At 38.0% G+C, this 17,696-nt stretch overlaps 1 protein-coding gene across 2 annotated transcripts; it reads left to right on the top strand.

Moving 5' to 3' along the window:
• Nucleotides 1–1,299: 1,299 nt before the first annotated feature.
• bbs2 (Bardet-Biedl syndrome 2) lies at nt 1,300–16,316 on the top strand. Of its 2 annotated transcripts, none has more exons than XM_047154918.2 (18): nt 1,300–1,440; nt 1,959–2,103; nt 2,180–2,407; nt 3,192–3,317; nt 3,401–3,463; nt 5,156–5,233; nt 5,338–5,442; nt 5,594–5,680; nt 5,764–5,899; nt 7,035–7,174; nt 10,538–10,676; nt 10,849–11,020; nt 11,969–12,098; nt 13,935–14,054; nt 14,193–14,330; nt 15,216–15,328; nt 15,444–15,592; nt 15,854–16,316. In XM_047154918.2, the coding sequence occupies exons 2-18, from the start codon at nt 1,987–1,989 to the stop codon at nt 15,958–15,960; spliced, it is 2,148 nt and encodes a 715-aa protein (XP_047010874.1). In that variant the 5' UTR covers nt 1,300–1,440; nt 1,959–1,986; the 3' UTR covers nt 15,961–16,316. The 2 variants fall into 2 exon arrangements, with proteins under 2 accessions (XP_047010874.1, XP_053533934.1); XM_053677959.1 differs by having other exon boundaries at nt 1,308–1,404.
• Nucleotides 16,317–17,696: the final 1,380 nt, after the last annotated feature.

Raw genomic sequence — 17,696 nt, 5'->3', positions numbered from 1 at the left:
TTTGAAGGAGTCTGTGTTTAATGCTAAAAAGTTTTGCTTAAGTCACTCGTTGCACACGGCACTTCCTAAAATGCACGAGGAAACTGCAAAAAAAAAAAAAAAAGTCTTTTCAAAGCAATTGTCCCAAAGGGGGGTTCTTTTTAGAGTCAATCTCGAATAAACTAGAATCTTAAGTCACACGCGTCGATTTAGAAAGATAAGTAAGATTTAACAAAAAAAAAACAATGCATTTAGGAAGACGAATATGTGATTAATGATCAAATGTAAACATTAAAAAATTATATAATTGGTTAAACTCTTCTCAATTGTTCAAACTTAATTCAAAGATTAGAAAATATATTCAAATATATTTAAATAATTTCAATTAATTTCTGAAAGAGGTTCATTTCAGTTTATCTTTGTAATTACAGTTAATTTTCAGTTAGATGTCATTGCCTTGGTCACTGAACACTTCTTTAATGCACGAATAAACTACAATAATACACAAATCCTTCAAAAGCAATACATTAATTAATTGTCCCAGGAGTAAAAAAAAAAAAAATACTCATTCTATTTAATCCCATTTAATCTCCAGTAAACTAGAATGACAAAAGTTGTGCCTTTTGAGAAAGAGATTATTATTATTATTATTAATAATAATAATATTAATAATCTTTCTTTGTAAGGAACATTTCAAGAAACCTGTGTTGTATTTAAATGTAAAAGTAAATATATTTAAATTATTTTAAAAAAAATATTTTTTACAAACTTAATGCACAGACACAATAGCTATTTAAATAATCAAAATTTAATTTTAAAAGAATTGATCCTCCTAATTAGAGTTCATTTTCAGTGTTTTTCCGTGGGCTCTGTTTGCACACGGCACTTCCTCTGACTGCCATGGACCCTGTGTGCACGCGGCTAAATACCGGCGCGCGAGACCACAACAAACAGAATCAGAGTTTTTGCACTCAGTCATGATGATAAAGGGTTTTTTTTGAAAATCAGCACCAGGCTGGTGTATCGAGTGCAATGTCTTCTCAAGCGAGGTCACGGTTCCCCAAAAAATAGCTCACTGTAGAGCTGAGTGCTACAACCGAGTGAAAGATCTGGTATACCAATTTCCTCCAGAATTCCCATTAAACTTCACGAGCAGACTTGCTAAAATGGCACGCGCGTTTCAAAAGTCTCCTGTAAAAACCTTGCTGCTAACTGCTTAATTTAGAAGCTGTAGCATATCAGAAATATATCCGCATTCATACGTATGTTTGAATATGAAGTGTTATGATAGATATGAGTGATAGTGAACATAATTTTACGTATGCGCCACTGCCCCCCCCCCCCCTCCTGAGTCAGAAATCCTGCGCATGCGCGGAAGAACTAGGATACTCTGCTTAACATGCTAGTCAGGAGAATAACTTCTAAGTACGAATCTTTTCTGTCAGTAAATAAAGGATTTGGGTAAGATTTTAAGATGCTTTGCTGTCATATCCAGCGTCACACATGAGTATAAATTATTATTTTATAACCATTCCAACTGGTTAGTTAGCTTTCTTTAGTTAGCAGCTTGACATGCTAAGATAAGCGCAGATATCTAGTTCTAAACTCGCCTCAGCAGTCAGATAGTGCGTTTCCTTATATATTCTCAAGCGATGTACCAAGACATGTCTGTTGTTGTTGTTGTTGTTGTTGCTAAAGGCGATAATTAACTAATATTACTTATTTAGCTAAGATTAGCGATTTAGCACGCTAGCAAAAGTAACTGGATTTAAAAGCCTTCCCAAGCGCACGGCGTTGCTAGGCAACCGCAGGCGACAGACGCACGTTAAGCTGTTTATTTCATTAGAAAGACAGGAGGATTTATGCACCTAGCATTATTGTGCTTTAGCATGACTTTTACTCCAAATTACAAATTACACACTCAGATCTATTTACTCCAAATGACTGAATATTCCTAAATCACATTTGATCTATTTAAGACTCTAGTCTGCACTAAACTGTGCCGTCATGTTGGTCCCAATCTTCACCCTGAAGTTGAACCATAAGATTAACCCACGGATGGTTACTGTGGGGAAATTTGATGGCGTTCATCCATGTTTGACTGCAGCAACGCAAGCAGGCAAGGTAAGAGTACTGTGCAATTTTGAAAAGGATTATCTTATTGAACCCCCTACATCTAAATCACTGTCAAACTGGCTAGGTATTCATCCACAACCCTCATGTTCGAGGGAAAAGGCAAGCAGCTCATCGCCTGAGTCAGAGTACCCAAGACTCCGACATCACCTTGCTTAATATTAACCAGGCAGTAAGCTGTCTTGCAGCTGGTATTTTGGGTCCCAACACAACAGGGGACACACTACTGGTGGGCTCCCAGACCAGCCTGCTCGCTTATGATGTACATGACAATGCTGACATATTCTACAGGGAGGTGAGTGCCATTCATATCTTTAATTGTTGAATGAGATTAAATGGTTCGGAAACCCTTTGAACCTTTCTTGAATGCATAGTTGAATTATAATCTTAAAAATTGACTACGTTTACATGGACAGCAATAATCTAATTATTGACCTTATTCTGAATGAGACAATATCCTGGTTAAGGTGTTTACATGAGACGCTTTTAGAATTTTCCTTTCATGATCCCGTTTTACGTTATATGATCCTGATGTTTTCTTTTTGTCCCTTTCTCCCCTCTATGTCTGTGATTGATTTTGATGGTTAATATGTTTGGTGTTGTGTTTATGTTTTTCTACGCACCCACGGTGGAATCAAATTTCCTCTTTGAGGATATATCTATCTATCTATCTATCTATCGAACATAGATCGATTAACGGCACACGTCATTACGTCCCCATGCCTCGCCGTCCGACATTCCGTTTTAATGGTATTTGATGACGCCGAATGGAAAATTTTTGTATGTGTCCTGTCGTAAAATGTGGCGAAATCTCCCACACGAGGTTAATAGTGTGTACATGTCTATAATGCGACTACAATAGGAATACTCCACATGTCTTAATTCGATTTGTGTTTACTTCAAATATGACTTCAGCCGGATTAAGGTAATCAGAAATCACTGTTTACATGGTATATTCTTAATCAAAGTATTGTCTTAATTGGGTTAATATCGGATTATTGTTGTCCATGTAAACGTACTGATAGTGGTCTATAAATTGTTCAATGAAAGTTCTCTGTGGTGTCACTTGTGTGTTACAGGTGACAGATGGAGCCAATGCCATTGTTTTGGGAAAGTTAGGGAACATCCATTCTCCCCTTGCTATTATTGGAGGAAACTGCGCTCTTCAAGGCTTTGACTATGAAGGAAACGATCAGTTCTGGACAGTAAGACACTCTGTCAGTTTCCCTTTCGTTGCTTGCAAAGATGTTTTAAAGGGAATTTTAAAGTCTGTTTTTGTGTCCGTAAGGTGACGGGTGATAACGTGAGATCAATGGTGCTGTGTGATTTCACTGGTGATGGGAAGAATGAGGTAAGGTTTAGTTCTACTGTTTAGATTGATAGATACTGTTGTGATTGTTTACAGTAGGGTGGCACCATGATACAGCGTGTAGCCATCTTGCAGCTTCAGGGTTCCCGATCGTCTCCTCGTCTTGGGTTACTCTTTGTGTCTGTTATGTTGTCCTCATGTCTGTGTTTTTTCCAGGTTCTTTTTTTTTCCAGCCTCCACTGTTCCACAGGGCCCAGCAAGATCCTGATCTAGATAAAGTAGTTACTGAAGATGAGTGACTGATTGTTCACACACAACCTAGTTAAACTAGATGTAAGATTTATATTCACATTTACCGTTCATTTGACATGGGCGTGTCAATTCTGTTCAGTTTTATCTAGAGGTCGACTGATGTTGATTTTTTTTTAAAAAACCGACACTGATATTTTGCATGTTTATGTTCCCAAGAACCGATATGCAGAACCGATATTTATTTATTGTTTTACTATTTTTTTTTGACACAATGATAACACCACCACTGAACTGAACAAACAGTTTCATTTATAACAGTTTTGTCAATTTCACTTCCTCCTTGCATACAAAACAAAACTCTTATTTATACAACGATAAATAGAGGGGTCTTAAAAAATGCAAAAAATAAAGTGCACTGTTACCAAAATGTCTTTTTAAAATTTTTTTTAAAAAAGTTTCGATGAGGTATGCAAATTACATGACTCGGTGAGTTTGTCTCTCTTTCTTAGCACCAAGCTGCTTAAACTACATATCAAGCATTTATGTAACACATCTCATTTGTAAAACATCTAATATGTGTATTAATGGCTGTTATGTTAAATAAAGTTTATTAATTAAATCAAAGCAAGTACACTTTACATGTTGACTAGTTTCCCCACAGATTTAGTGCTGCAATAGTGCTCCTGTGCGCAATTCTCAAAATGTATAAGTTTTTTCCGATATTACAAAACCAATAACTGATTATGGAAAAATGCTTCAATATTGGGGGGGAGGGAGGAACAATTATCAGTCGATCTCTAGTTTTATCATGCGTTATACGTAGATCTACACGTTACTAAAATTGTATATGAACCGCATAGCAGTAACCCACACAATACTTAGCTCTGAGCTTCATAGAGTGATGAAAGCCTGTGTAATGACTGCACCTAATGAATCAATAAAATGTTGAAAGGATAAAGCACAAGTAAAATTGTTAAGAACGGGAGACCAATGAAGTTGTTTGACCCGCTATAGTCTAGTAGCTTCATGGTGTTAGTAATGGCAAGAGCAGTACATACTGTATTAAATGATAATGTACAGGGGTGGACGATGCATATGTTTATTAGATAGTTTATTAGATTAGATAGCGTGAAGTGCATTACAGAAACATACATTCCAAATGAAAACTTTTTTTCTTTCTTCCCCAAACGTCAATAAGTAATTTTGACTTTTTCTGGTTGTTGAACCGGCTTGTACACTAGGCAACAATGAATTAAAACTTAATAGCCTGGAAATGAAGTCTGCTTGTTACTGATTTAGCTACTGATTTAGCATCCCCTGATGTATCTGGTACTACACTATAAACTATACATTGATTATAATTGATTAAAGTCACAGAAGCAAAATGTTTGTCTTTACGTGTGACTGGCAGTTCATATTTATTTAGCATTAACAGCATGTTAAATGATAAATGTGTAGTATGTTTCTGTGTATTATTTGCAGCTTCTTGTGGGATCAGAAGATTTTGACATCAGGGTATTTCGAGAAGATGAGCTGGTGTCTGAGATGGCAGAGAATGAGGTAACTTGTGAAAATAAATATTTGATTACTTTAACGTTGCGGGCTAAGAGAATTGTGTAAAAATCCACACTGCAAGTTTATTGGTGACTTTCTGTTTCTCTCAGACTGTAACATCATTGTGTCACATGCACGGAAGCCGGTTCGGCTACGCTTTGGCTAACGGAACGGTGGGAGTGTATGACCGCACCGCCCGCTACTGGAGAATCAAGGTACTGGGTTTTTTTTTGTAATGTAGTTAATAAATTGAAAGTGGAAAATTTACAGTGCAAACAAGTTGTTACTGTTATGAGGGGTCTTTTAAAAAAAAAAAAGAAAGAAAGGTGAATAATGATACTGGCCTGTCTTCTTCTCTTTTCATAGTCTAAAAATCATGCAATGAGCATCCATGCTTTTGACCTCAATGGTGATGGAGTTGTAGAGCTCATAACCGGTTGGTCTAATGGGAAGGTGAGACCAGACACTTGCATCTGACTTAACTGCTTCATCACTCTTTGCCTCTTTACAAGATATCCTTTCTGATGATTGTCTAGATTGACGCTCGTAGTGATCGAACTGGTGAAGTTATCTTCAAGGACAACTTTTCTTCCTCAGTGGCTGGTGTGGTAGAGGGAGACTATCGCATGGATGGACAGGTCCAGCTTATTTGCACCTCTGTGGAGGGAGAAGGTGATATAGCAAATGCAAAGAGTATTACATTGAGTAATATATTTTAATATTTTAACATAACACGAAGGGGGGCACAGTGGTTTGGTGGCTAGCGTGCTGCGGGGGTTTCCTCTGGGTACTCCGGTTTCCTCCTCCAGTCCAAAGACATGCATTGTAGGCTGATTGGAATTTCCAAATTATTTGTAGTGTGTGAATGCGTGTGCGATTTTCCCCTGCGATGGGTTGGCACCCCGTCCAGGGTGTCCCCCACCTTGTACCCTGAGTTCCCTGAGATAATTTCCTACTTTTTATTAGGGAGATGCAGAAGACTTACCACACTGAAAAGGAAAAAAAACTTCACTGCATTGCCCTTATGTTGCCTGATTTTTAAGTAAAAAACAGTCAACAGAAAACATTTCCTTTTAAGGATTAAATGCTGACTTCACTTTCTTCAATGCGTTACTGCAGTGCCACACTGAAATGCAATCACTAGTGCAGACACAGCCCTGAGCAATATTCAGGGTGTGGTTGTAATCAGAGAAGAGCCTGAAAACATCATTTTCCAGGAAGCGTTGCCATCCATATAAACGAATGCCCTTTATAGCATCATTATGTCTTCATTCCTATATAATTTGGCCATCAAATATTTAATACTCTTTGACAACATGTTTCAGCCAGCACTGTTTTAAATAGTTAGCCCAGACATCCTTGGATCAGTAAGGCCTAAGGTTTAAGTCTGTTGGAGGGGATGCTTTATTTAATTTTTTCTTTCAGATTATGCATTATTCACTCATGTATGTAACAAAACAAAAAAATATTTGTAACAGTCTTTAACATGCAAGGCATTTAAATGCTTTACCAAAATTTAAAACGTTATCTCTTAAACACCCTGTCCATGTGTAAAATGTATAACGAACATGTGAATGTCTTGTTTTTAATTATTACCCTCCCTGAGGGCGTCACATGGTCAGACATGCTGACTCATTGATGCTAAGCGTGTGCAGTCAATTTATATACTTCCCTAATTCAATATGTGTTCAAAAATCACATCCATAGCACTGGAATTACCTGACAGATTTCAAAGTAGTGGCATCTGAATGAAGCAGACTACTGTGTTTCATCATCCGCTTATCTTTGTTTACCTGTTGTCTTATAGTGCGTGGTTACCTTCCAGCCAGTAAGGAGCTGAAGGGGAATCTTATGGATACAAGTGTGGAACAAGAGCTCGTTAGAGAGTTGAGCCAGCGCAAACAGAACCTGTTACTGGAGCTACGGAACTATGAGGAAAATAACAAGGTCCTCATTCTTTATTTAATTTTTTTTCTCCCACATTTTTGAATAATAATAAAGTCGTCAAAACTCTGGAGTAACACAAATGGAACTATGGGAATTATGTTGTGATAAAAAATCCAAAATAATTCAAAAAATTTAATATTTTAGCATCTTCAAAGTAGACACCCATTTTGCCTAGAATTTCCAGAAATGTATTCTTGGCATTTTCTCAACCGATTTCTCGAGGAATCTCCCTGAGATGCTTTTTAAACAGAATAAAAGTTCTCTCCAAGTCATCCATTTAAAAAAAAATAATAAAATAATGTTTTTGTAAATAAAATTAGTTTTCTAATGAAAGAAACGGATATGTTTGCACAATTCTATTTTTGTCTACAACACCGATTTCATTTACATTTACCCATACACCTTCAGATCAAAATATTTTTAAGATCATGAAAAATATTTCAGTCAAGTGTCTCCAGATTTTTGACTGGTAGTGTAAATACAGTGGGGGAAAAAAGTATTTGATCCCCTGCTGATTTTGTACGTTTGCCCACTGACAAAGAAATGATCAGTCTATAATTTTAATGGTAGATTTATTTGAACAGTGAGAGACAGAATAACAACAAAAAAATCCAGAAAAACGCATGTCAAAAATGTTATAAATTGATTTGCATTTTAATGAGGGAAATAAGTATTTGACCCCTCTGCAAAACATGACTTCGTGCTTGGTGGCAAAACCCTTGTTGGCAATCACAGAGGTCAGACGTTTCTTGTAGTTGGCCACCAGGTTTGCACACATCTCAGGAGGGATTTTGTCCCACTCCTCTTTGCAGATCTTCTCCAAGTCATTAAGGTTTCGAGGCTGATGTTTGGCAACTCGAACCTTCAGCCCCCTCCACAGATTTTCTATGGGATTAAGGTCTGGAAACTGGCTAGGCCACTCCAGGACCTTAATGTGCTTCTTCTTGAGCCACTCCTTTGTTGCCTTGGCCGTGTGTTTTGGGACATTGTCATGCTGGAATACCCATCCACGACCCATTTTCAATGCCCTGGCTGAGGGAAGGAGGTTCTCACCCAAGATTTGACGGTACATGGCCCTGTTCATCGTCCCTTTGATGTGGTGAAGTTGTCCTGTTCCCTTAGCAGAAAAACACCCCCAAAGCATAATGTTTCCACCTCCATGTTTGACGGTGGGGATGGTGTTCTTGGGGTCATAGGCAGCATTCCTCCTCCTCCAAACACGGCGAGTTGAGTTGTTGCCAAAGAGCTGCAGGATTTCAGTCCTTCACAGCGTAGTGTGTTACCAATTGTTTTCTTGGTGACTATGGTCCCAGCTGCCTTGAGATCATTGACAAGATCCTCCCGTGTAGTTCTGGGCTGATTCCTCACTGTTCTCATGATCATTGCAACTCCACGAGGTGAGATCTTGCATGGAGCCCCAGGCCGAGGGAGATTGACAATTCTGTTTCTTCCATTTGCGAATAATCACACCAACTGTTGTCACCTTCTCACCAAGCTGCTTGGCAATGGTCTTGTAGCCCATTCCAGACTTGTGTAGGTCTACAATCTTGTCCCTGACATCCTTGGAGAGCTCTTTGGTCTTGGCCATGGTGGAGAGTCTGTAATCTGATTGATTGATTGCTTCTGTGGACAGGTGTCTTTTATACAGGTAACAAGCTGAGATTAGGAGCACTCCCTTTAAGAGTGTGCTCCTAATCTCAGCTCGTTACCTGTATAAAAGACACCTGGGAGCCAGAAATCTTTCTGGTTGAGAGGGGGTCAAATACTTATTTCCCTCATTAAAATGCAAATCAATTCATAACATTTTTGACATGCGTTTTTCTGATGTTTTTTGTTGTTATTCTGTCTCTCACTGTTCAAATAAACCTACCATTAAAATTATAGACTGATCATTTCTTTGTCAGTGGGCAAACGTAGAAAATCAGCAGGGGATCAAATACTTCTTTCCCTCACTGTACATATACAAATAAATATGCAACGTCTGTTCAGTAGACACAACATGACTTGTGGTTGAAAAAGCTGAAGGTTTTTCAGGGGAAATAAGTATTCAGACACTTTTATTTTTTGTTATATAATATACTTCCAGTGCATACAGTATATCCACATCAAACTTTAACACATAATGTCTTTTGTCTTACGAACAAGAGGTATGTAATCATAAGCATAAAGAAATTGATTTGGGGGGGGGTCACAAGGGTCCCCTGGGTCACAAGGGTCCTGCTGATAGGCTTGCAATTTCTGAATCCTTCATACATTTTCACTGGGATTAGAGTCAATAGATTGGCTAAGATATGCAAACACCTTCACCTTCTTTTTAGAAAGCAGTTGAGTTGAGTTTGGCGGTATGTTTGGGCTTTGTGTCTCCACTTTCCCCCCCACATTCAGTTTCTTGGCCGATGACGTTAAATTCTTCACCGATATTTCCTGGTACATTACTCCATTCATGTTTCCTTTTATGACATGTAATGCCCTAGTACTGTTCGCAGAAAAGCGGCCCCATATCGTGGTACTCCACCTCTGTACTTCACTGTGGGTATGATGTTCTTGGGATCATACACTCAACCATTCTTTCTCTAAACATGATGAGCTAAATAATTGCCCAAGAGTTCTAACTAAGTATATTGCTCCAAAACAGTTCTGATTTCTCTAAATGTTTTTAGACATGCATCTCTGTGCTTCTTTTTTAACAGAGGAGTTTTGCATGAGTTGTGGGATTGGAGATGATAGTGTTGCAGTTCATTGCTTATTATTCTCTGTGTCACCTGCTGCTTTCAGGTCGTCCTCTAGCTCTTTTCAAGTGACTGCCGCCTTCTCTCTTACCTTCCTTATCATTAGTGTGAGAGTGCTTTTGTGCACCTGTCCAGGACAATTGTTTGTGGTTCTATGAACTTTCCACCTGCATATTATCGAAACAGTTGTATTGACAGGAATGTTTAAGGTTTTTGCTATGGTTCTGTAGCTTCTTCCTATTGGATTTAATAATGTTTTCCCAGAGAATTTTAGGGAGCGCTTTCACCTTCACCATGATTGCAATGTGTGTTGTATGAAATCTTCCCAACCAGTGGCAACATCTTTTGTAATGACACTAGGTGCACTTTGCATAAGTACTTTATTATTATTTTTTCCTGCATTTATATCTAGAATATGATTTATATTTTACGTAACCATTACATATATATGTTTTAACATAATGGCAGAATACTGTTTTCCCCTATCAATTTTTTTTTTTTTTAAACACATACGGTGTTTTAATGCTTAAGAATACATACTTTTTTGTGCATATTTTGAAGTGGATATATGCACTGGAAGTATATTAAATAACAAAAACAAAAGTGTCTGAATAATTATTTCCCCTCACTGTAGGCTGTTCCTGGTGCCATAGAAGGGGAAAGTCAGATGGGTGTCATTCCTGCCAACACTCAGCTCCAAACAGCCTTGAGTGTACGAACAGCCACTGAGAACCAGAGAGCCCACATAGAGCTCAGCATATCTACACCCAATGGTAGGATCAACTACTCAACTACTAGTCACCTCAAACACCTCAAAAGAGCCTGTCACTGCATAACGGATAACAATTAAACATCCCTTTCATAATTCACAAACCTCACTTCCTGCACTCACTCCTCCCTAGGCCCCACATTTTTTTAATGCTCTTGCTTTCTCTCTTCCTTTAGAGACCATCATTCGTGCTGTGTTGATTTTTGCTGAGGGCATTTTTGAGGGGGAGAGTCATGTGGTGCACCCTAGTGCTCAGAGCCTGTCTGGCTGCATCTGTGTTCCCATAATTCCTCCTAAAGACATTCCAGTAGATCTGCACATTAAGGCCTTTGTGGGTGGAAGGACAAGGTACATTTTTATCCTGTTGATAATCATATCAGTATGTAGTCATCCTGGGGGCCTAAATGGTAAAATTGCCAAAAATAAAAGAGCCAAATGGTAAATGATTAAACAGATAGCACTGACAAAGCAGCAGGGTCAAAGTGGAAGAACAGATATATTTGTTTAATTTTAATATTTACATTCTTGGACTCCAAAACAAAATGTTCCTAAACTGGTAAGGGCAAACGGAGACTATAACCCTTTTACATATGTGTATGTAGGACTAATACAATTGAATGGCAGGTGTCCACAGCTGTTAGACTTGACAGTTGTGTTTTTATTGTTGATAAGAAACTAGTCACTGCCAAAAGGTCATTGGAATTTTACTACTTTTGGAAAAAAACAAATTAAAAAAAAAAAAAAAAAAAAGGAAATTTCTCCAAATAGGATGAACATCAAGGACAAATGAGGAAACCTGTTTGAAAAACTAATGCAGTTTTTTTGCTTTAACAACAGAGAGGGTTGTGCATCATTCTAGAAAAGAATAATGCCAGACTGTACTCACTGAATTGCTATCACATTTAACAGTAGTAAACCTGTCAAGGAATTATCGTCTGGATGAACAGAACAAAGGAAATAATGGGCTTCCTCCATTCCACAAAACCGTCTAAACTGATGTGCGTCAAACATCATTAACCCAATTTTTAGTCTCATATATTATTCCTATATTAAGCTGTTTATTCTGTTTGCTAGGAGTTCTGAGCACAAAACAAAAACTCACTTATGTCAACAGACCATTTTCATTTAATTATTAACCACTGATGAAGCACAGAGCTCCTAAATTGATGCGTTGCATTAAAGCACACAAGATGTGACGTAGATCCAAAGTAATTTGGGAGAGCTTTGTCTGTGTTTTGAGGAACACAGAAGATTCCCTATTTAATAATTACATCTTTTTATATCCCCTCCCTTTAGTACACAGTTTCACGTGTTTGAGATAACTCGTCAGCTGCCTCGCTTCTCCATGTACGACCTTCATGTTGATCCCTCAACCCCCCAGCCAAAGGGAAGAGTCACGTTCAGTATCAACGACAGGCCACAAAGGGTAAGGTAAACATACAAATGCACGCTGGTACAAACAAAAAGGCCCATCAATGAGTTATTTTCTTAAAAAGGGTTTTATAATGCTAACAGAGTTCAGATTTGAACTCAAATTTTGGTTTAGTGTTTTATACCACTGCACTAAAGCAAAGTCATTCTAATGTAAATCCTGACCACTCGGCAGCCATCTTGGAAACGCTCCCAGGTAGTTATTTCCAGTCAAACAATTCCATGGTCTTATCTTTTTGAATGCTGAGAGACCCATCAACCCAAATTGGATTGACAAGATGACATTTTAAACATCACACTTGTTAAACTCTAACAAATGCAGTGTAGGAAATTGTGCGTCTTTTGCTCCAATAACACCAAAGCATAATGTTTCATGCTGCGACTGCGCAAGCACTTTTCTCCATAACAAGCAACACATGCTTGACAACAACACCACTTTATTTTCATTATTTTCAGCTGTTTCTAGGGAAACAGTAATTTGTCTGCCCAGGGAGAAGGCTTCCTGCTCCCTACTTGTATGCACTTAATGGTCCGTATCCATCGAAGTTGCACAGAAAAACCATAATGAGGGCAGATTTGGGTGCACGGAATGGTGTGGCCATGAATATGCGTCTGATTCTTGAAACTGTCACACAACATCAAAACAAGGACAAATGAATCAACTCCTGGGCACTAGTTCCTTATTTACATATAATATGCATATGACAATCCTTTGTTTTTAAATAAAGTAATGGTATCATATATATGTGTATAGACCATTACGAATGGATTTTTCATGTTGTTAAAGTGATACACATAATGTTTATACACACTCCTACCAGAAATTAGTTTGATTGTACAGACACACCACAGATGAAATTGATAAACAAGGAAACTCATTTGCGTATGCTCATTTTACAGTAACATTGAATACGCCTCGGGCTGATGTTCATTAGAAGAGGAACACTGCACTGGGCAGCATCCATATGCTGTTTGGCCTTTAAGTGAGATTAGGATTGATTAACATTTAGTTGATTGTTTATCAATGCAGTAGGAGTGTAATGTCGTCTTTTATTCAATATGTGAGTTTATTCCCTCAGTTTATCTTCAGGTTATCATTTATAGCTTGTAAGATGTATTCCTATTTTCTATGAGTCTCTCTCAGACTGTTAAGAAAAAAAAGTTATTATTTTTTTAACCTCCAGCTTTGCTTATTAGTCTACAATAAATAGTGTATAGACCTGCTTAAACGTATTAATCTGAAGATTGTAAAACACTTTGTGAATAGGTTTTCCTACCCTTGTATTTCTTAGTAAATTCGCCATGTCTTGACCAAAGACATATCCTCATGTTGTTACAAATAAGTCAGGATCTAAGAAGCCCCTTAAGATAAAACTCATGTTAGATAGGAGTTAATATAACAAAAAGTTAGTACAGCAACTAGATTAGAGTACCCTGTGTTAAGTTAAATACTTACTAAATGAGTGCGTCTTTAGTCTTTGTTTGAAGATAGCCAAGTACTCAGATAGGGGAAGTTCATTCCTCCACTTGGGTGCCATGTCAGAGAAGTCATGATGCACATCTCCCTTGTACCTTGAGAGATTGCGGGTTTAGTGCAGCCATGCTAAATGACTGTAATTTGATATATAACATTAATTAGGTATAGTGTCTTGTATAGTGTTGCTTGGTATGATATCGCCCTCTGGTGGTACCCCTTGGGAGTGTCTGTGGAATCCAAACACTAGCTTCTTTGTGAGGAGTATGAGATTCGTTTTTGATAATGTACAAATTCCCTTGTGATTTAACTGTGCATGTCTGCCATTACTAAAGCAGACTTTGTATCTATATTCAGGTTGTCATGTGGCTGAACCAGAACTTTTTACTACCTGAAGGCATTAACAGCCCAAACATGACATTCACAGCACTGCGTGGAGAAGGACTGCTGTCTATAAGTATGCACTCCAGTGGTGAGGTGTGTGTGTTTGTTTTACCAAATATGTGTGTTATGAACAACTATTGTGTTACAAGACAGAAAACTTAAGAACTATTCCAAAACCTCAGAACTAATACAATTTTTTCCCTAATACTATTGGTACCATTGATCTTTCAGATAACACTAAATACAGATGACATCGACCTGGCAGGAGATCTGGTCCAATCACTGGCTACTTTTCTGGCCATTGAAGATTTGCAGGCTGAGGCTGATTTTCCTATCTACTTTGAGGAGCTTCGAGTCACTCTCACAGAGGTCACTAATAGAGTGTTTTGCTACCTGTTTTTAATGTGTTTCTTTTTTAACCACTGAATAATATTCATGCTTTTATTCTTTTTTTGTGGGGTGATTGTTGTGGTGCTGCTCCCACACTGGCTCACTGATGTCACATATATACTTTTAATAGGTTAAAATGACCTGCATGGCTAGCTACATTGATCGATAAGGAATAAAACATGATGGAGGCTATGCTGTTGTAGAAAAATAACTGATGATGTTTTGGTGTGATGACTCCCAACGTGAAATGGAAGGCCCATACCACCGTAAAGATTATTTTGCTATAACAACAATGTCCTATACCATAGCAATTTGCCAATGCTAACAATCTTTTATTTATTAAAGAATAAGACATCATATTTTTTTTAAATCTGTTTATAGTTATACAGTATTTAATGTTTAGATGTCCAGGATGTTAAATATAGCTGGTTGTCGGGCTCTTGAGAGACACAAGAGGAGAACGTTTGCCCTATTGTGGGGAGATTGCAAGTTTGAATCTCAACAATGCTGGGAGTGCAAGAGAGCAAAACTAGCTGTGTTCTCTGGGTGGGAGATCAGAAAGATGCTGTGGATCTCAGCATTACACTTCGGGATTCTCACTGGAATAGATCATCAAAAAGCTAAATGACTGAATGCTGTCATGCTATAAGATTAATTATAAAATAAAAGTAATTGAACTAACATAGCACAAACTACATAATCAAGATAGCTAGCTTGTCAACACTTGGATTAGATCCTAAAGCATCTTTTTGTAAGGATTATATTAGGAGGGACCAGTGAAATGGAAGGGACCACCACAGTCACCGCAATGGACATGCAAGTTATACTGAACAGCTATGCTGACATGCATTACTGTGGTGCCAGGTGGACGAATTCCACTCGGTGCATCAGAAGTTGACCGCAGCCATGGCGGATCACTCCAGCCACATCAGAAACATGCTGGTGCAGGCCGAAGATGCCAGGCTCATGGGGGACTTGTAAGTGTCTTCGCTTGCACGTTTGCCTTTATAATATTGTAAATATGTCTGCTCTCATGTCTCATTCTGTCTCCCTGTCTTGCACATACATCCGCCCCGCACCTTTCTCTAACAGAAAGACCATGAAGAAGCGTTACATCGAGCTATACAACCTCAACCGAGATCTGATCAACGAATATAAAATCCGCTCCAACAACCACAATGCACTGTTGACCCGCCTTAAGGCTGTGAACCAAGCCATTCAGAGAGCCGGCAGGCTGAGAGGTAGGTGCAGAACTCACAGAATGGTTTATGGTGAATCTCTTTCTAGAAACACTCAAACCTAAGGTTAATAATAAACAGATTAAATCTCAATTGTTGAACCTTTCCGTTTACGATGTTTATGCTTCTTTAACATCTATGGAAGGAGTGTCCAGTCTCACTACAGTGACGATTTTGCACTTTCTGGTTTCTCATTAACATGACAAACAAACATGTTTAAATATAGCATTGTTTTTTTTTAATCTCTCTCGCTCTCTCTCTTAGTGGGAAAGCCAAAGAACCAGGTGATCACTGCCTGCAGGGACGCCATTAAAAACAACAACATAAATGCCCTTTTTAAGCTCATGCGAGCAGGGACTGCTTCCTCGTGAGGAAGCCCCTTTGGTGATCACCTGTATCACCTACAGGGTGGAGCTCTGGCTATAGACCCAGCCCGCAGGGGGGGAGAGACGGAAACAGTGCTGAGTCCTGAAACCTCAGCTCTTACTGTTATGGAAAATCATGCAGGAGAGAATATCTACTCCAGTCCTGCTTCCTCGCTATGGCAGCAGTTGTATGTAGAGGAGTAGTTGGGTCTTGTGAAAGTGGCAGCTGGAAAGAATTTTTGTGTTCAACGAACAGTGGAATTTACGAAGAAAACTTTTTATAGGTGTATATAGGCACTTCTTATCATGTATGAGTAAAAATTTATTTGATTAAATGATTGAAAACATCTCTTGGTCATACACCTCTGTCTAAGCGTTCTCACTTCTGTAATGCTATAGATTACTGAACGCATTTTGGTGTTCGATATCGTCAATATACAGTTGGGTGCAGATGTTTGCAACCGCTTTAATTGCATGTCACATTTTAACAGCTTATCTATACAGTTGCAAAACAATTTTTAGATATTTCAATAGGACCATTTATTAAGCATTTCTTATTCGCTCCTTATTCATTGGAAGGACTCAGGAACACTGGAAGGACTCACTGGCTGCAATGTCCAGTATTGCAGACCAATTACGTTAAAAAAAAGAAATCATTCAGTATTAATGAAAAAAACCGAGACCATGCTGGTTTTTTATTATTATTATTATTTTTATTGATTGATTGATTGATTGAACCAGATTTCATTCATATTGCCATCCATGCAGATAAAAATATTTCTGGTTGATAGCCATTTTTATTAGCAAACTGATATGACCCCAGTGAGATTTTGACAGATAGTGATACCTCAGTGGTTCCGAATCAGTTTCAATTATATTTTTTCTCCATAAGCTACGAGTGTTTTCTCCTGTAGTCCATAAAACAAGAGTTAGAGACATTCTTTGGCTGCACAATTCAGCTACAAAACATCCATTTTTCCTTCATATGGCGCATTCACTGATAATTATTTCAGAGGCACTTGTTTTACCAGACGTGTTAAAAAAAAATTATAGCAAGCATGGGGGTGTGAATTTAATAAATGCATTGAAGCCGACATGGACTTTATGGAAAAAAGCATCAAAGAGGAGACCTTTAGGAAATTAGTCTTATGACTTTGTAAAAAGCAATCAGCTGCTACAGCAAATGGTCCATTCATCATAGCTATAATGAAAGTTTCTCGTGATCATGATCCCACCATAGTAAAGTCAAGTCCATGTCTAGTCAGATTCCCTTTGTGATACAGCCACTTTTGCTTTTAATTTGAATGTCAGCAACATCCTCTGTAATTTATTTGGGCTTGTTTGGGTGTATACAGTGTCATTAAAACAAACTCACCGTGTCTCATGCTCAGTAGTTCATACTGTGACGCATGGCAGTGTCGCAGAATTTTAATGTCAAATTCTATGTCTATTTTTTTTCCTGTAAATGTGTCAAAGAATGTAATTTTTGAAAATTTTTGCTTTAAAAATGGATGCTAGACAAACAGAATGCTAACATGAGTAAAGCCAAAGGAGTTTTGCTTTTACCTCACTCAAAAAAAAACTACCAAGTTTTTCTAAATTTATTATTATTTATAATTTTTTTTGATAATTTCTGTTTAATCTACTGTATATTGGCCCATCCAGCATCACATCCATCTGGGTCAATAAGATTTAAGTTTGTACAAAAAACAAAACAAAACAAAATACTGCCTCTTTGTTTT

Source organism: Ictalurus punctatus, chromosome 4, assembly GCF_001660625.3.
Source record: "Ictalurus punctatus breed USDA103 chromosome 4, Coco_2.0, whole genome shotgun sequence".
NCBI classification, from domain to species: domain Eukaryota; kingdom Metazoa; phylum Chordata; class Actinopteri; order Siluriformes; family Ictaluridae; genus Ictalurus; species Ictalurus punctatus.
Note: the sequence above shows the minus strand (reverse complement) of the source record. Positions and strands in the feature narration are given on the sequence as shown.

What these genes read in the sequence shown, in the direction of transcription:
- bbs2 (XM_047154918.2), top strand. Translation starts at nt 1,987, where the DNA reads ATGTTGGTCCCAATCTTCACCCTGAAGTTGAACCATAAGATTAACCCA. An exon ending in CACCTCTGTGGAGGGAGAAG is followed by an intron (nt 5,900 to 7,034) that starts GTGATATAGCAA and finishes GTTGTCTTATAG; the next exon opens with TGCGTGGTTACCTTCCAGCC. An exon ending in GAGAGCCGGCAGGCTGAGAG is followed by an intron (nt 15,593 to 15,853) that starts GTAGGTGCAGAA and finishes TCTCTCTCTTAG; the next exon opens with TGGGAAAGCCAAAGAACCAG.